Raw genomic sequence first — 19451 nt, 5'->3', positions numbered from 1 at the left:
AAGCCTGGTTATAAAAAGCCACGGCCAACCTGCTGGCCGTGAGTAGAAGTCACACCGTGAAGCCTGCAGGGTAAGTCACAGTGCCACATGGGCAGGTGGCAAGTGGGAATGAGTAGCATGGGCTGCCAGGGGATGGGCCCCAGAGGGTGAAGCTGCTGCTGGGGAGGACCCTGAGTCTGGAGTCCCAGGGCAGCACCACCTGACTCCCTCTGCCTTGGGAGGCCTCGGCCTCGGTTTCCCCACCCCAAAGGAAGAGCCTGTGCAGCCCCAGCCACGGAGTTTCTTTCTACTCATTCACCATCGTGGGCACATCTAGGGTTCCTGCCCTGTCTGGGCTCTTCCCTGCCAGCCTTGCACCCGTGCCCATGGGCGTGAGTGTGTCTGTGTTCTCCCATGCAGATGCTGCCCTCCTGGACCCTCGGCCTTCTCCTGCTGGCTACTGTCAGAGGTGAGGATGCTGTCACCATCCTTCTGGCCTGTGCTAGGTGTCATGGAGATGCTGAGATGAGCACCTCTGGGCTACAGAGCTCACAGGCCCTTGATAAATACTTGATGTTAGACGATACCCGATGTGGAAAAGGCCAGCTGGGCTCTTCCTGCACGAGACAGTTTGAAGGCCACTGGTTGTAGACACGTGATTCCCCAGCCTGTCTGATGATGAGGGTCCCACTCCAGAACCCTCTGAATAAGAATCTCCGAAGGAGGGCCCAGGGATATGACATACATATCCATCCAGAGCGCCTGGAGACACTGACTTCTCAAATGAAGATCAACCTTAGCCAGCCCTGGGACCCATCCTGGAGTCTCCCCGGATGGACATGACATTGCTCCTTCCCAGAACCTCATGAGTGTCCTGTTTGTGGCTCTTCCTACCCCAGGGAAAGAGGTCTGCTATGAACCCTTTGGCTGCTTTTCCAATGATGAACCTTGGGCAGGGACTCTTCAGCGGCCTTTAAAGATATTTCCCTGGTCTCCAGAAGACATTGACACCCATTTTCTTCTGCACACAAATGAAAATCCGGACAACTACCAAGTAAGAGTGGGGGTGGAATGACATCATGGGGGAGGGAGGTTGGGGCCCCACACGGTCACGTGGATTTCTAGAGCACAATTCAATTCACTGCCCTGGAACTTTCCAGAGGCTACTGCACCCCTAATGTTAGACCTAGAGCCATCTCGACTGTAGAGATCATGAATCCCAGAGTATCTGGTGAAATCATGAAGCCTAACCTAGAAACATACTCCTTCACACACACACACCACTGCATAGATCTGCAGGGCCACCCAGAAGGAGCACCCTGTTCCCTGGGAGGAAGAGTGTGTGAGCAGCATCTGCAGAGAAGCCACGTGTATCCCAGAAAAATGGGCAGTGGAGGGATAGAAGCCCCTTAGGTTTGGATGTAAGAGGGTATAAATCCTTCCTGAGGAGCAAGAAGACAATCAGAAAGGGGACGATTAACCACAAAAGAGAAAAAGTGGCATCCCTGGAGCAAACTGTAGTGCCATAAGGTCTGCCAGGTGGAAGCAGGACAGGCTTGTTCCAGATGGTCAGAAGGGACCAGGCGACAGTTTCAAGGAAGACATTGCTAAGAATTCATGCAGTTCACAGCTCTAGTCCCCGATAGAGTTTAGAGAACAGGTGTCTGTCTCTAGGTCCCTGAGGTCATTATTGTGGGATTCTACACCACAAATTCCCCACGGGGTGCCCTCAGCCTGGAATCTGTTTAGACGTGGTTGTTGTGTCACTTTGATTATGTGATCCTTCTGGTGTCTGGTCCTGGTGACTGGTGGAAGTGGGCCTGGTAAGAAAATAGAAAAAAAAAAAAGTAAGAACTCAAACTTTCTGAATTCTAGCCATAATCCCAGGTCAGGAACTCTTTCTAGTCCCATCTGGGTGTCACGGGAGTTGTGTCTGTGATCTTGGACTCTCCAGGACTGGCTGTAGCAGTCTTGGGCACACAGGTGTCTTTCTTATGTCTTGTGGTTCCACTGAGCTCCGTTGTCCTCAAGCCTTGTGCTTATGGCCAGGGTCCTTCACTTTTCTCATCCAGGGACCTCTTTGGCCACTGGGGGAAGACTAAGAACCCCTTCTCAGGACAATATTTCTAAATACATAAAATATATTGGATTACAGAGGAAATAGTTATGTTGAAAAGGACTTATCAAAACATTAAAAAATATATAAATATGGGTAGTATATATGGTATATGCTGCTTTTTTATTTCACTAATAACAAGATCTACGGGTTGATTTATTAACTATTATAATAGTGAGTCCAAATGACACTTGGGGATATATGAAACAACTTTCATGTGCTATAAAAATGTCTGTGACTTCAGTTGGGGACAGAGTCACAGGTGCTGCTAATTCCACTGTGGTTTGTTGCTTGGCCTCATGAGTCACAGAAATGTTAGATTGGGTTCAAGGTTCATGAAAATAGAAAAAAAAAGTAAGAACTTGAACTTTCTGAATTCTAGCCATAATCCCAGGTCAGGAATTCTTTCTAGTCCCATCTGGGTGTCATGGGAGCTGTGTCTGTGATCTTGGACTCTCCAGGACTGGCTGTAGCAGTCCCACAGCTTGGGAGGATTATTGTTTGAATTCATCTTTTCTACTTTTCCAGCTGATCACTGCTGACCCAGACACCATTGATGCTTCAAATTTCCGACTGGACCGCAAGACACGCTTCATTATCCACGGCTTCATAGACAAGGGGGAGGAGAACTGGCTGCCGGACACGTGCAGGGTAAGGGCCCACCTTCCTCACTTGGCCACTTCCTAGTGAGACCAGTACCCTGTACACACATTCAAACTCTGTACCCCTGATGCCCCTGAAACGAGGAAAAGAAATACTCCAGAGAGAGAGGGATCTTTCTAAAAACACCCAGGAAAACATGGTTATCTGGGTATTCATTGCCAACTTCTCATTATCCATCAATTTCTAGTCTATGAACCCTTCTGCGGCTGAAGAAACCCAGAGTCCAATCAAGAAGTCTCAGAGTGAAGGCTACACAACCACCCACGAGTCAAGTAGCCCATGCTGTGTCTTTGATGGTTGATGTAAAACCCAAGATGACATTTTAAAAAATGATTAAATTTGACCTCTAAAACACTGCTATCCCATAGAATGTTCTGTGATAACAGACATGTTCTATAGTTGTGAGGTCCACATCAAGAGCCACTTCCTACTTGTGGTATTGAGTACTCCATATGTGGCAAGGCCAACAAGGAACTGAGTTGTAAATTTTATTGGGTAGTAGTTTACTTGTACTTGATCTAGGAAGTGACCTTCTGGACCTGGCTGTGCCAATAACCATCTGAAAAATATTAAACAAGACACTTGCCCATTTCAGGCCTCAGTGTCCACATATGTTAAGCAGGGTGAGTGTGTCCAGTTCATAATGCTGCCCTGTGAGTCAACTTAGGACACAACCAACCGGTAGGAGGAATGTTAATATCTGACATCAACCTGGTACTTGATGGACCTGGATTCATATCTCTGGGGTGTGCAACTTGGAACTGTTGATAAATTGGTCAGAGTCTCTCTCTCTTTCTCTCTCCTCTCATCTTCTCCAGAAAATGTTTCAAGTGGAGGAGGTGAACTGCATCTGTGTGGATTGGAGGAGAGGGTCCCGCACCACATACACACAAGCGGTCCACAACACTCGGGTCGTGGGGGCCGAGATCGCTTACTTAGTACAAGTGCTTTCGGTAAAACCCTGTCTGGGCCGGTCCCGGGGGTGGGACAGAAGGGGGGTCGGGAAGCACTCCACTGTACCCAAGGCAGCTGGGGACCCGCAGATAGGGGCTGCAAGAGAAGTGGCCCAGGTTCTCAGTCTCTTCCTGAAATCTGGCTGCCCCCTTCCTCCCTTGCTGATTGTCCTAAAGACGCAGCACCCATCATTTCCTGGCTGCGGAGTCTGGGAAAGCTAATCTCTTCCAACCTCAGTTTCCCCTTTCGAAATACGCCCTTCCTGAAAGGCTATTCTGGGAATTGGAGAGCAGCCTGGGCTGCCCAGCAGTTCCAGCCTCGGGGAAGATGAGTCTTCCTGCTCCTGCAGCCCGCGGGCAAGGCCCTTTACACCTGCCCTGCGGCCGCTTCTGCAGGAATCCGAGAGCCGGTTCCCACCCCCTGGCGCCCGCCACCGGGCCAGGGACCCTGTTCTGCAGTGGGCGCTGGTGGTAGCCGGCGGCCAGGGGCGGCTGCAATTGGCGCGGCGGCCGCTGGTCAGCACTGTTGCCGCATGCACCGTCCGCCTGCGGGACTCAGGCTCCCTGGCTGCGGCCCCCGGCTGTCGCGCTGCCCCAGGCCGCGACCTCCAGTGGCAGGTCATTCTTCCCCAGTTCTGAGCTGGGTCTTATCACCACCCGCCCGCCACACTGGCAGGGACCTGAGTCCCCTGCCGGATCCACGCGTCCTCACGCGGTCCTGGGGTCCCCTGACGCGCTCTCCTTCCGCAGACGCAGCTGGACTACAGCCCCGAGGACGTGCATCTCATCGGTCACAGCCTGGGCGCGCACATAGCCGCGGAGGCGGGCAGGAGGCTGGGGGGCCACGTAGGCCGAATCACAGGTAGGGGTCATGTGGAACGACCTGGGTCCCAAGACCCAGGGTGTGGGCAGCGGGCAGAGAGCAGCGAGCAGCAGAAACCTCCATCCCAGGCGCTTCTCTTGGTGATGGTCACCCTTACTGGTCCTCCACTAGCCAACTCTTTTTAAGTGATGCCGCGGACTTAAATTTTAAAATGATCGTCCACGTATCAGAAAACAGATGACTGCAAATTAAAATGAATTTGTAAAACAAGAAAAATGTAAATAGTACATTAAACCAATGATTCCGGGGTTATTATTGCTAGAGTATGACAAAGTTGGGGGAAAAATTTGAGATGATTTTTTAAAAAAATATTCGTTGGTTCCACAAACAGTCCTTGAATATTTTTGCTGTGTTTGGCACAGTCAGGAAATGAAAGTAGGTAGCTGAGACTTGCCACATAGGAAGTGCTTAGTAAAGAATGAATGAGTGAGTGAGTGAGTGAGTGAGTGGACCACTACCTAGAATAAATCTACCAAGAAAGATAGACACTGACAACTATTTATTTTGGGCAGCCAAATTAGTGTGTAACTCGGGTTGTCAGTTTGATTCAACATTAGATGAGTGCCCCATTGCTCAAGGCACTGTGTGAGGCATTGAGGGAATTATGGCAGGGTGTTAGTTAATAGTTATACAGAATTTTTCAGGTTACAAAATCCTTTCCTTTATACGTTTTCCCGGGGGTTTCACAATAACCCTATAAGACAGATGTCCTTATTCCCACCTTCTGGATGAGGACAGACATTCCACCTTTAAAAGAACCAGGGCAAGAATATAGGTCACTGTGTGCCACACTTCTCCCACCCCCACCCTGGACTTCTCTTTGAATATGAACTGGGCACAGCCCCTGCTTCAGGAAAACCACATTCCGGTTCAGGAAGCAGAAAACTAAGCAGGCAAATAAAATTCAAAGCAAAATTAACAAGTTCAAAATAATACAGTGGCTAGAATGGTCTGAGAAAGGAGAGGGTGAGTTTTCCATGAGACCGTGGTGTTGGAGCTGAGTTTCAGAGCAGAAAGGTTTAAATGAAGGAAGAATGTGGGGAAGGGCACACAGAACTGGGGACAGCATGAGAAAAGGCACAAACGCTTATAAGTGTGGGGTTTCAGGGACTGGAAATAATTGGGTGAGGCCAGGGAACACACAGTCTCAGAGCAATGGCCAAATGGTAACGTGTGTGGGGAAAACAGGAAAAGAGAAATGGGGACCACAAGGGACCCACCCAGCCCTCATAAAGCCAGGCACTGGAGAATTGCAATTGTTCTTCAACAGGCAGTGTCCCCATTCCTGGCCTTTCTGCTCCAGCCTCTCTTTCCCAAGCAGACCAGGAGCTATAGACCCAGTCCCTTGATTGATAGCCACTGGGTTTTTGCCCAGACTCCTCACGCCCAGTTGGTGGGTACAAGGTGTAGATCCTGGTCTTTGTCAGAGTACAGCCTGTCCACCTTCTCCTTTTCAGGGCTGGACCCAGCAGAGCCATGTTTCCAGGGCACACCTGAGGAGGTTCGGCTGGACCCATCGGACGCCATGTTTGTGGATGTGATTCACACGGATATTGCTCCCATAGTCCCTTTCCTAGGTGAGTTCCTCAGTCTTACTTCCTGGTGACCAGCACTATGACTGAAGACATTGAGTCCAAGCAGTCCCCACCCCCAATACACACACAAACTTTTCAAAATAGTTAACTCAATCTTGAGCCATGTCCTTTCCCAATCTACCAAGATCCACAATGGAAATTGTGTTATAATTGACACTTGATTTATACCTATAAAACGCAAAATTAATTTTTGAAATTTTTTTCTTTTCTCAAAGCTTGGTTATGGCTTGTTTTATTGGAGACTAACTGTGTCTTTGTTTAATTCTTCTAAAATCAGCATCTTTTTTCCAATATTTTTATATAACCATTCATTACACTTGCCAATACAGGGTGTGTTTTTAATGGTGGTGAAGATGATGATGATCATGACGATGATGATATCATCACTTAACTAATATTTACCATGTGCTGCACTGGATGTCTTATAGTATTAGCTCATTAATTCTATAATACCCAAAGTGTAGATATTATCACTATTTCACAACTGAGGAACTGAGGAACTGAGGATCAATAAGATTAAGTAATTGCCCAAGATTAAAAGTCGTGTAAGTAGAAGTAGGCTTTGATCACAGGTCTTCGTGCCTCTGAAGCACAGCGTCTCATCATTGTACCTCGGCTCTCAAGAGAACAATATACTGTTATGTGGTCTCAATAAAGCACTTTAATGTAGAAACCAAATTTTTAAAATAAATAAAGAAATACAACTTGTACCTGATATGTGCCTATTGGTGCTTAATGGTATCAGGGAATATTGGTATTGTCCAGGGCCTCCCCAAGGCAGACAGACAGATACACATACAAATGTATGTGTGCACACTCCCCCAGAGCCCACCTCCCTGCTCATCTCACTTCCTGTTCTCTCTCTTCCTTCCCCATCCTGCCAAGCTCCCATCTCTCAGATCTTTCTGCAGAGCTGGAGGTAGTGGTAGCTCTGCTGAGGAGAGAATTTACCAGAAGGCTTTCACTCTTGTTAGAATGAGTTGAACATCTCACTTTGGCCATGATCTAACTTTTATACCACTAACCTCCCTGTTCACCTCTGCTTCAAATGTTTCAGGTTTTGGAATGAGCCAAAAGGTGGGCCATCTGGATTTCTTTCCAAATGGAGGAAGGCAAATGCCTGGATGTCAGAAAAATATCCTTTCAACCATCGTTGATATAGATGGTCTATGGGAAGGTATGTAAATGAAAGCAGCAACTGCTATATTGGGGTGAAGGCAGAATATGTGGGTCTGGCCACCATGATGCTGAATTTGCTGCCATTGTGGAATGATCGCTCTGTGCCAGGTGCTTTCACAATAATGCCAAGAGAAACTTAATTGGAGTAACTCCATTTTACAGATGCAGAAACTAGGAATCAGAAAAGTTACCTAGCTTGTCCCAAGCCACCCTATATTTAAACCCATTTTCTAACTGCAAAGCTTTGCTTTCATCCAGCCTGTGGCCCTTCCCCCAGCTGTCAGGATGCTGGGACAATAGCTGGATGGGCACGCTGGCAAATACTCCACTCTGGCTTTGGCCACTGATCCTACCTTCTGCACTTGCTTCTGGAAAAACCACAGAGCATAAGCAAAGATCTGGAAGCCTTGACTTTCTTGTTTGCGGTTATCAGGTCCTAAGCATAGAAGCAGATGAGATGATAAAAGGAGGAGGGATGTCCTCTGTGGGTTTAGGCCATGGGGCAGGGCAGGGTAGGCCAGAGGTCTGGGGGACCCCTGGTGGATCCTGGCAATCTCCTGTGTTCATCTAGGAGAGCAGAATCCCTACCCCTGACATTAGATGACCTCTCATGTCCTGACCTTTGGCTATTCCTCTTGCACCTTTCCAAAGACCAGGCTTTACTTTTCTCCCTGAAAGAGGAGGCTTTATTTTATTTTATTTTTGTCTTTATTTTTCTGAACTAGAAGTTCCCCACAGCTAAGAACTATTTCTCAGGCACCCCAGGTACTCCAGTACCCTGTTCAGGGCCCAGGCCAAAGAGGGCACTGTACACACTCTGTTAAATGGCCTTGGGTGGCATTTTAATATTCCATGTGCTTAATGTCAAAGAGCAGAGTCAATAAAGCAACATCCAGCCTCGCCTGGCAAATCAGAGGAGCTTTTGAGCTCTCAGCTCCGCACCAGGTAACTGTTAGGAAGACGCGGCCATTCCACTCTCCCTGAAGGAACCCTAGAGTCACAATAATAGCTGCCCCCTCCCAGAAATGACGAGCAGGGCACACATAATAGGAAGGAGCCCAGGTTTAATTAAAGAGGCAATTTAGAGTGAACAAGCCCATGAGTGCTAGAGTGTGCTTCTATTGTGTGGAGCTCAAGTTGCCCAGGCGCTGGGCCCTGGGAACAATTAAATCCACTTTCTCCTCTATTATGGGTCCCCGGGCAGCAATTTTGGATGAAAGAAACAATTAAGTTTAAAGCAGGTTCTGTTGTCTGTTGAGGAGCGCTGGCCTTGGCACTGGGCACTGGGGACTGGCTGGCTCTGCTGGAGGGCACTGGGCAGTGGGTGCAGCAGGGCTGGGACCTGCAAGAGTGAAGCCACCCTGGCTCAAAGGGGATGTGTCTTCCAAGGAGTGGCGCATAAAGCCCACCAGACCCCCGAGAATGGTCCCCAGGTGTGTCCATGGTCACTGCGGAGTGCTCTGTGGGAAGTTTTATACTAAGTAGCTGGAGAAATGAAAAATCAATTTTCCAAACAAGATGAGTTTGTTTGCTTGTTTTTAAAGGTGGTAAATAAAATGCCATGAAAGAATGGCAGGGTGCTCAGCATAGTGAAGACGAGGGGTGGCTTAGCCTGAGCAATTAGACACAGAAAAGGTGGGCTCAAGGGAAAGGTCAGGTGTGGTCCAGTGTCCTCACGTGGGGCCCCACATGCCACAGCTGTGTGGATGGCCTTCATGGGGACTGTGGTTATAATGGGAATGCTCTGTAATCAGTGAAGCATGGAAAGGGTTTTGTGTAAAACTCAAGATTCTTGTGAAAAATCAGAAGACCAAGCAATCAGGTCTTTAACTTGTAACAACTGGCTGGGCTACGTGGCTCCTCTGAAAGCTATTATCTTCTGTATTTGTGTCTCTCTCTCTCTCTCTCTCTCTCTCTCTCTCTCTCTTCCCCATCTTTTTCTCTCTTTATATATAAATATACATACTGTTTCTATGTCTCTTCCTCTCTCTGTCTCTGAATTTTTCTGCCCTCTCTGTCTCTGCCTGCCCACCCCCACCTGGCCCCAGCTTCCTCATTTATGTTATATTCCAGCCCCTGGAGCACTGGACAAAGGTGCCTGTTAGGACTTGTCACTCATCAACACTTGCCTGGTCCTGAGCAACCCTCCTAATATGTCCCAAAGTGCTGAGGCGTGCCCCACCCATCCATGCAACGTGGAGGCACAAGGTGTGCCTTATGGAATGGTCCACGCTTCAAAAGTGAAAGGCCTCCTCCAGCTCTCTGGCCTCTGCTTTCTCAGGAACCCGCAACTTTGCAGCTTGCAACCACCTACGAAGCTACAAGTATTATGGAAGCAGCATCCTCAATCCTGACGGCTTCCTGGGCTACCCCTGTGCTTCCTATGACGACTTCCAGAAGGTAGGCACCCAGGGCTAGGAAGATGCTGTGGCTCTGGCGTTGGTTTCACCCCTGTGACTTAGAACAGAACAAGGAGATACATGTAACTCCGCACTCATGGGCGGGAGTAATGGAAATGCCCAAGCTTCCAAAGCCTTTGTCCTATGGGGCAGGGCAGGCTGCAGGGCAGAAGTACAGCTGGCCGTGCTGGGTCCTCCCGGGGCCCCCAGCTTTTCATTTAAGACAATCTCCAATCTGCACAGAATTGAAGAAGAGCACAGGAAGACTGTTACACCTGTCACCTAGACGCACCAATTGCTAATGCTCTGTGTGCGTGTGCGTGTGCGTGTGTGTGTGCGTGTGCGTGTGTGTGTGTTCTTTGTTCCTGAATGATGGGTAAATAAATTGAAGATATTTGGACACTTTGCTCATACAAGTGTCAGCATTCATCTACTAAGAGCATCATCATCCTCCTAGAGAACAACATTCAAGAAATTTATCTTGATACACAATTTCTACTATATAACCCATATTAAACTTCTTCAGGTATCTAAACAATGTCCTCCAGAGCTGTACCTGCCTTCTTCCCTCCCTCCCTCCCTCCCTCTATCTTTCGTTGCTTCCCTTCCTCCCTGTCTTTCTCCTTTCTCACTTCCTCCCCTTCCTCAGTCTTTCTTTTCCTTCCTTTTCTTGCCTCTCATTTATTGCTTTGTCTCTGTAGACTCCTTTAATCAGGAGCAGTTTCCCATTTTTCCTGGTCTTCTGGGATGTGAACAGTCATGATAACTCCAACCCAGGGTATTTGATAAAATATCACACTCTGAAATTGTTTGATTATTTCTTTGTGATTCAACAGGCGATATTAGGTCCTTCTCAGTGAATCACAATCAAAGGCACTGCTTAACCAAACTTTGTTTGATGACGTCAATTTTGATTACCTGGTTAAGGTAGTGTCTTCCAGATTTCTGTATTATTAAAGTACTATTTCCCTTAAATAATTTATAGGAGATATTGTTTCCCAACAATAAAACCAGCAGAACTTTTGGGTTTTTATGGAAGATCTGCACCTGAATCAATTACTACATTGCAGGATGCAAAACTCTGATACTTTAAAATATTTTCTTCTCAAAGACAAAAATAAAATGTGCTTAAAGTTAGATCTTTTTTCCCTTTCAAAACAAATTTTGATCTTGGCATACTGAGATGCACTATGACCAAAAGGACCTCATGTCTGATCCCCAAGTTTGGGGAATGTTCTGAGAGCAGCCCTGGTGGGCCATGGGGTCTTCTGTAACTATTTCATGATTCCCAAATCATGAAGTAGCTCTGCACACCATGAATTTTGGGTGCAATATGAGGGCAAAGAACAGAGGCTGGTGGTGCTGTGCCATAAAGTGCTCACGTGATTTGAAGGCCTAGTTAATGAGCTCCTGGGAAGCACCACACGGGGATGAATCAGTCTGGAGAAATAACTCTTGTTAAAAAATGAAAATGGGCATGGGTCTTTGCTTCCTCTTTTCATCTGAAATAACTTGCTATCTTTCCCATTGACTTCTCCCTCAAGGATCGACTTGCATTTCCCCTTTCAGACTTTAATGTCACTACTTCTCATATATGGCTCGTCTTGAAGCAATGCTCTAGGATTCCAAGGTGCCCTGCTGGGTGCTATACAGGCCTAGCTCAGTTCTATGCACAGTCCTGAGGACGGATGCATGGATGCATGGGAACGTGGGAGCCTGGGTAGAAAGATGCCTGCTTGCATGGATTAGTGGGAGAGAAGAGTGGATGGCGACCTGGAAGCATAGAAGGGTGAATGAGAGAATGGGTAGGACGTGGATAGGTATAGGTATCAATAATTATAAGAGGAGATAGTAATAGATGAGAAAATGGATTCATGGATAGAGTGAATGAAGCAAAAACCTACTACTAACAGACAATGTTTTTCCCATTAGGATGGCTGTTTCCCTTGTCCATCTGGAGGATGTCCCAAAATGGGGCACTATGCTGACCAATTTAAGGGGAAAACCAGCGCTGTGGAACAAACTTTTTTTCTGAATACAGGAGATAGTGGTAATTTTACCCGTAAGTTTCCATTTTCCTCAGTTAAAAATTCTTGCAAAAAAATTTAAAAAGGTGTACCAGCCATATTAGTCATGGTAGCAACTGAAAGAAACCATCTTTCCCATTGACTTCTCCCTCAAGGATCGACTTGCATTCCCCCTTTCAGATTGAAAGCTGAATGCTATAATGTAAAGACAGGAGAATGGCACTTGTCTTGCATCTCATGCTCACCCCCTTAACAATAATCCCGAACAGCTTCCGAGCACAATGTGGTGAGTGACTCTGGCTAGTCACCACGTCCACCCATGCATGTGGCAGGAAGGCTGCATCCATTAACAAAAGAAGCAGTCACCATGAGACAATGTCATTTTAAGTCAAGAAGTCACTGCAGTGACAACTGTCAAACTAGTCTCCTACACACACACACACACACACACACACACACACACTGTTGAGGTGGTGATTGTTGTTTGCTCAGCTTCTCATTAAAAAGGAATAATATGGTAAAAACATCAAGATTAATTTTGTAAAAGTAATATCATATTATGCCTGAAAAGAAAAACCTTATTTTCCAAGGGAGTTTTAAATTCAAAATAATAATATAGCACTTTATAAAACACTTTTTATATGGAGTATTTCATGCAAACCTATATTTTCCATAAAGGATACTAGCTTGGCACTATCTATAAAGTCCTACGTATACCTTTAGCCCAAACACCTGATTCTCAGAATGTACCACAGTGCATAAGAATTGTTCAAAGGTGTTTACTGTAGCATTGTTTAAAAAAAAAAGATTGAGGATAAATTCTAAATGTCCACAAATTGAAAAATAACAAATTGCTATAGATTGATGCTATAGCTATTGAGAAAAAGGATATAGTTCCACGTACTGACAAGAGAAAGCCTCTAAGACCTATGAAGTGAAAAAGCAAATGGCAAAACAGCCTGGAATCCAACGTCTCAGTCAGTTCAGGTTGCCACCACAGAATATCACAGACTGGATGGTTTAGAAACAATGGAAATTAATTTCTCACAGTCCTGGAGTCTGGAAGTCTGAGATGGGCCTGCCAGTATGGTCAGGTTCTGGTGCACAGTGCCAGCTTCTTGTCTTCTCCCCCATGGTGGAAAGGAGGCGAGTGAACCTTCTGGAATCCTTTTTATAAGGGCACTAATCACATTCATGAGGGCCCCACCATCCTGATCAAATTATCTCCCAAAGGCCTTCTCTCCTAATACTATCATGTCAGGTGTTAGGGTTTCATATGGATTTTAGGGGACATAACCATTGAGTCCATTGCCTCATGAGCCAGGTGCAGTGACAGGTTGGTTTCCCTTCATTCCTGAGGGCATGTGCTTTCTTGTGCTAAACTCTAATGCTTTCTGCCTTCTGGGTCTCCACACCCCAACTAGAATCTGAATTCCTGGACCCCAATTCCACCAAAGGAAACCAAGGTGGGCCCCGTCCCTCTCACTCCTGAGGAATTCAGGGTTTGATGGATTAATTTGCTTCTGTTGGATCATTGTTTCAATAAGAAAAGTTTATTGAGCTAATTGTATTTCTTTGGACAGGTTGGAGATATAAGGTATCAGTCACACTATCTGGACAAAAGAAAGTGAGCGGGCACATCAGGATTGCTCTATATGGAAGTAAGGGAAACTCAGAACAATATGAGGTGTTCAAGTAAGTTATAGTAAAGTGAAATGGTCATACTTTTCATAATAGATTGTGCATAAAAGTTTGGGAATAAACTGATGTATAAACCCAAGTATCTATACTATAGAACCATTGAATTCTAGATCATCAGAGCTGGAAGAAAGTCTTTGCATATACCTCAATCCCATTATGTTCCATATGAGAATAGTGAGGCCCAGAGAAAGGGGATTCACTATTTAAAATAAGTCATGTGCTAACCTTTGTTGGAATGTCAATCACCTGACTTGAAATTTTCCTGGGGTCAGATCCATCTATGTGACAACTCTTCCTTCTCTAACATGCTCTGTCCCCCACACAAGAAGCCTGGGGACACCTGCTTGTTGCTGTGGTGGCCTTGGCTCTTGGATTATATTGGATACATAAGGACCTTAGTAAATAGGTGTTGAACACATGCATAACCTATGTGGTGAAATCAGCTTCTGTTTTTGCACTAACTTTTAAAACTCAGCATGTGAGTTAAACTTCTTTGACAACTTTCTATGCTACATATGACGTGTTGACAGTGTCTAGCTGAACCACATTCGTCTTTAAACAAAAGACACTGCATCAGCTGTTCTGTAGCAAACTTATAGATTATGTCTCCAAATATTTTACTTCTCTCTAGGGATGAACTAAAATAATGGAAACTTGAAATCCAGTTTTTTAAAAAGTGCATATTGCAAAAACGTGTGTTTGGGGGCAAACCCAGGATATGCATGAAGTCATCTTGTTTGCAGAAAACCAATGACAGCAACTATTATTTGGAGGAATAATAGATTTATCTTGTCCTATGTATTCATACATCCAGCTGATAAAACATTTTATCTTTGTATTTTCCAGGGGATCCCTCAAACCAGATGCAATCCACATGCGTGACATTGATGTGAAGCTCAATGTTGGAGAAATCCAGAAGGTTAAGTTCCTCTGGAACAACAATGTGATAAATCTCTTCCGGCCCACACTAGGAGCTTCCCGAATCACGGTGCAAAGTGGTGAAGATGGCACTGAGTGTGTATCTTTTATTCCATCCAAGTCTGGATATTTCTTTCTAAGTATCACTCTGTCTCTGCAATCTACCCATCTATCCAATCACCCATCTACCCATGTTTGTATGTATCTACCTGAATTTGTCTATATGTGCCTCTGTATTTTTCTGTACATCCACTTAGTTACCATCTACCCAGAATCCAGCCATCCCTTCACCTTTCCATCCATCCATCCATTAATCTATACATCTGTTCATCTCAACTCTCCATCTGTCCATCTGACTTACTTCAAAAAATCAAATACACTTTGCTTAGGCAATATTCAATTTGGCAGGAGCAAGACACTGGTGTTAAGGCATAGTTTCAAGAAATAGGCAAATAGTAGACTGATTCTTCTTAAACAATAAGGAGAACATCCTGGAAATACTTGGAGGGAGTCTCTGGTTATTTTCAGTTGGTCCTGTTGTTAATGTACATTTATTTGTTTGGAGACGATGGTGTGGGAGGGATGTGAACTGTGCTGGGAATCTGGCTCACAGAGGCGAGCTTTGTCATTCTGAAGGAATAGAATCGTACTTGGCAGGAGTTGGGAGAGGGCATAACTGCTTGGAAAATATAGAAAGAAGGGCACCTCAAAAGGGGATAATCCAGAAACAATGGGCTGCTGAGTCTGAGGGACATGTCAATGTCACTCCTCAATTGCTCTCCTTTTAAGATGAAGAAAGAGAGATTTGGAGAGTAAAGTAGCTTATCCAAGGTCACAACAGAAAAGCTAAGGCTAAATATTGGACTTCAAAATATTTCCCAAAACACATCAAGACCTTGCTCAGCAGTGTGGTTTAACTTTGCTGACTGCAGAACTGGCAATAGTCCCGGTCCCTCGGTGTGTTGTTGGAAAGTTCACACGTGACAGTTGGTGTGTTACTTTGGTGTGTCACTACCTCGTGTCCTTAAGTGCAGAACATAAGTTTGATTCATGACAAGGACCAGGACATGGGTCTTCTGATGCCATCAGTGCTCTTTCCACTGAGCCCATCGGCTCACACAGCCAGAGGGGAGCTGAGGAGTTCACGATGCCTGGCCTTGTCATGCACTGTGAAGAGATCTGGAGGTCACTGTAGTTAGGTGGGGTGGCATCGTCAAGTACAGTATAATCACACACTGGACCTCCCAAACACCGCAGCCCTCACTTCACATGAGGCTCCCTCACCACAGAGACACCCTGAGGCTGAGCCCTGAGGGAGGGTTGGCTTGGCCACATCATTCTACTTTAGCCAAAGACTCCTACCAGGGAAAGAGTAGGTTGAAAGTGCCCTGCTCCTTGTGGCTTTTGGTGATCTCCATCCTGACCATATTCCATTGCCCCAAACTCGAGAATCTTCCTTAATATTTTTTTTTTAGAGAGAGAGAGAGAGAGTGAGAGAGAGAGAGAATTTTTTTAATATTTATTTTTAGTTTTCGGCAGACACAACATCTTTCTTTGTATGTGGTGCTGAGGATCGAACCCGGGCCGCATGCATGCCAGGCGAGCATGCTACCGCTTGAGCCACATCCCCAGCCCAAACATTTTTTTTTTTAGAGAGAGAGAGAGAGATTCTTTTTTGTATATGGACACAACACAATGCCTTTTTTTTTTTTTTTAATGTGGTGCTGAGAATCGAACCTAGGTCCAGCCCGTGCTAGGCAAGCGCTCTACCGCTGAGCCACAATCCCAGCCCTTCCCTAATATTTTTTAAAACCAATATCACTGAGATATGATTTCCATACTATAAAATTCATCCATTCAAAGTGCACTAGTCAGTGACTTTTAGTATATTCAGAGTTGTACATTCATTACCACTGTCAATTTTAGGACATTTCCACACCCCCTCAAAGAAACCCATGCCCTGAGCCAACATCCCTCAGTCTGCACATCCTTCTTCCCGGCCCTAGATTTCCAATAAGCTGCTTTCTGTCCCTGTGGATTTTCCTATTCTGGACATTATGTTTAAATGCCTTTGTGATCGACTTCTGTCACTTAGCATGCTGTGTTCAAGGTTCATCTAGGTACATGTATCAGCACCTCATTCTTTCTTAGCACCAAATAATATTCTAGTGTATGGATATGGAACATTTTATTTGTCCATTTATCAGCTGGTGGACATTTGGATTGTTTCTACTTTGGAAGGATCATGGATAATCTGCCACGAATATTCACATAGGAGTTCTTGTGGAGCTGTATTTTTGTTCTCTTGGGGATAGACCTAGATGTGCTGTGTGTGGGTCCAACAACAACTCTTTTTAAAGGGATGGCCAGACGGCCATGTTTTACATCCTCAGCAGCAGTGTATAGAGGACCGTCTATGAGCTTGACAGGGAAAGTCCCCTCCAGGCTGGTGGCTGGGTCACTGCTGGCCCCTGGAACTTGTTGCCAGGCCAAAGCAGCAGGGTCAGTGACAGACGTTGGTTTGATATGACTGGTTCACTTCCGGCATGTTGAAAGCCCACAGGAAAGGAAAATGTTCATCGAACAGGTTTTTGTTGTCAGAATCACTTGGATCCTGCCTGGTGCTGCAACGCTGTCCAGCCAGAGGGAGCTGCATTTGGGGCCAGCTAAGTGCAGCATCACATCTCCACCAGCCAGACAGCCTCATGCTGTGACCATTTCCCTCCACAGGTATAATTTCTGCAGCAGCGACACTGTGCGAGAAGACGTCTTACAATCTCTTTACCCTTGCTAAAAGCACGATATGGCTCCTGTCCCTTCGTGGTAATAAATTCTCTAATGCACATCGTCTCAGGCTGAGTATTGGTTTGACATTCTCCATGTTCTGGGGTCACAGTTTGGAAACAATTACTAGGACTGGAACCAAGCTCACCACAGGCAACAAGGGTCTGGAACTTCCTACCCACCCACCTTGTTATCTGTCTTCCAGGACACGGGTGCAGCCTGTGCTAATGCATTTTATTCCCTTAAACTGTGAAATGTTCCTGTTTGGAAAGGACATTGTTGTTCCCAAGTTACCCATCTAGTTTTTAACAACCTGTGGGTGGGGTATAGACCCTGTGGCCTGTGTAACTCCAAACTATAATGATTCAGGTTAAACTCCACCTGTGACATGAAGGAAGAGGGCCTTAAAAAAAGTTAATATCCACACACATCATTCACGATGCAGAAGAGTATTCTTATGAAAGATATCTTTGACCACCCTTCCCTTCAAGTATCTCAGTTCTTCCCAGAGATAACTTAAAGGGTTTTTTTCCAGAAATATTCTCCATCTACATCACACGTCTTTGTCATCACCCACCCTTTTTGTCCAAGCACAAGTGGCAGCATACTACAATACATGCTGTCACACTGCTTGAATGTTCCACTAACAATAAACTGGGAATCCTCCTCCTAGTACAGAAACAGCCTCCTTTCTTTCCAGGGCTTTGTATATTCCACTGAGAGACACACACAGGATACACAGTGGAACCCACTGATGGACACATAAGTGTTTTCCAAATTTCCTTATTACAAATATTCATACAGTTAATAACTTTTTATGATATTTTCTACTTTATCCTATTTATCCAATAAATATTTAGGATATACATATTTTGATCAATATTGCCAAAATGGGCTGAGGCTGTGGCTCAGTTGTAGAGTGCTCACCTAGCACATGCAGAGGCCCTGGGTTCAATCCTCAGCACCACATAAAAATAAATAAATAAAGGTACTGTGCCCAACTACAATATATTTTTTTTTAATTGCCCAAATGCCCTCTATGGCAGTTTTATCAATTGTCACTCCAACAATGTGGGAGGTTGAACTATGTGAAGTTACCAACTTTGCAGCGGGGGAGGGGGAAGGAAATATATATGTGTGTGTGTGTGTGTGTGTGTGTGTATATATATATGTATATATATATGTATATATATATATATATATATATATATATATATATATATATATATATAAAAAATCAAGCATTGACAATGCCATGTGATTCATTCTAACCTGGGAGCGCTTCATGCCCTCAATAATGTGGAATGTTGTCAAATCTTTAGCCAACTTGATGGGTAAAGTGCTTTGCCTTAAATTGCAATTTTTATTTATTGTGAATAAGGGTAAACATCTTTTTAGTGTTTTATGACTCTTAATACTTATTTCTCTGTGAATTGGCCAAATTCTTTGCCAGTGTTCGGCCCTTTTTTTTAACATTATTTTTACTTTAAAGATCCCCTTTCATATTAAGAAAATTGGAATACTCTGGCATATGCAGATATTTCCCCCAATGTATCCCTCAGCCTGGGAGGAAATGGGAAGACAATGGAAGGGCCTGAGACTGGTACTTTCAAGGTCGATCCCTGGCTGGCCTGAGCCCCCAGCTGGTACTTGGAAGGTTCTACAGGTACCTGTAACCCCAGTGGCTGTCCACAGGGATCTGACTACCTGGTCAGGTCAAGCAAGACAGCCAGACCCAGTGCCCAGCTTGCTTTCTTGAGCTATATGCCAGCCTCCAGCCTGCCTGGTCTTTCTCCAAGCCTGTGCCTATTTCCTGGAGGCTTGTCACCTCCTCGGTGCAGAGCTGCAGCCATCAAAAAACAGACTGGCCTCCAGCAGAACTGCCCACTCCTTTGGGGACCCCAGATGGATAAATGAGCTGGTACCAGGTACAGAGTGTCATTCTCAGGGCCTGTGGGCATAGTGTATGGAGGATTCCTGGTGGGCCCAGGTTGGAGTAGTCACTGTTAAATTCTTGGAATCCAGAAAAGGCCTCATTTAGCAGATTCCAAGAATGTCATCATAACAGCAATGGCTGGTACATGAAGAGAACCGTAGGTGATTAATCCCCTGAGATTCAGAGAATGAGGATAAAAGGAGTTTGCAGTCCCCTTACAGGGAGGCCACCAATCCAAATCAAAATGAAAGTGCTTCATGAAGCTCAGTATCTTGGGGTTTTCAGCTAATTCTCCTCTTTCCTTTTTCTTTTCTTGGT

The 19451-nt window shown here is 45.4% G+C and overlaps 1 protein-coding gene across 3 annotated transcripts; it reads left to right on the top strand.

Moving 5' to 3' along the window:
- The first annotated feature begins 399 nt into the window (after nucleotides 1-399).
- On the top strand, nucleotides 400-17207 carry LOC114088611 (pancreatic lipase-related protein 2). Of its 3 annotated transcripts, XM_027930307.2 has the most exons (13): nucleotides 400-448; nucleotides 879-1033; nucleotides 2624-2746; nucleotides 3577-3711; nucleotides 4462-4573; nucleotides 6052-6171; nucleotides 7247-7366; nucleotides 9650-9768; nucleotides 11700-11829; nucleotides 13378-13489; nucleotides 14342-14493; nucleotides 14856-14868; nucleotide 17144. In XM_027930307.2, coding segments are annotated over exons 1-13 (1341 nt in total). The 3 variants fall into 3 exon arrangements, with proteins under 3 accessions (XP_027786108.2, XP_027786107.2, XP_027786106.2); XM_027930306.2 differs by lacking the exon at nucleotides 14856-14868 and having other exon boundaries at nucleotides 14342-14509; nucleotides 17144-17207; XM_027930305.2 differs by lacking the exon at nucleotides 14856-14868 and having other exon boundaries at nucleotides 879-1039; nucleotides 14342-14509; nucleotides 17144-17207.
- The last annotated feature ends 2244 nt before the right edge of the window (nucleotides 17208-19451 follow it).

This window comes from Marmota flaviventris, chromosome 4, assembly GCF_047511675.1.
Source record: "Marmota flaviventris isolate mMarFla1 chromosome 4, mMarFla1.hap1, whole genome shotgun sequence".
NCBI lineage: Eukaryota > Metazoa > Chordata > Mammalia > Rodentia > Sciuridae > Marmota > Marmota flaviventris.
Note: the sequence above shows the minus strand (reverse complement) of the source record. Positions and strands in the feature narration are given on the sequence as shown.

Bases quoted from the DNA above. Each gene is read 5' to 3' on its own strand.
- LOC114088611 (XM_027930305.2), top strand. From the start codon at position 400: ATGCTGCCCTCCTGGACCCTCGGCCTTCTCCTGCTGGCTACTGTCAGA. The intron at 6,172-7,246 runs GTGAGTTCCTCA...CAAATGTTTCAG, and splicing joins TCCCATAGTCCCTTTCCTAG to GTTTTGGAATGAGCCAAAAG. The intron at 7,367-9,649 runs GTATGTAAATGA...CTGCTTTCTCAG, and splicing joins TATAGATGGTCTATGGGAAG to GAACCCGCAACTTTGCAGCT.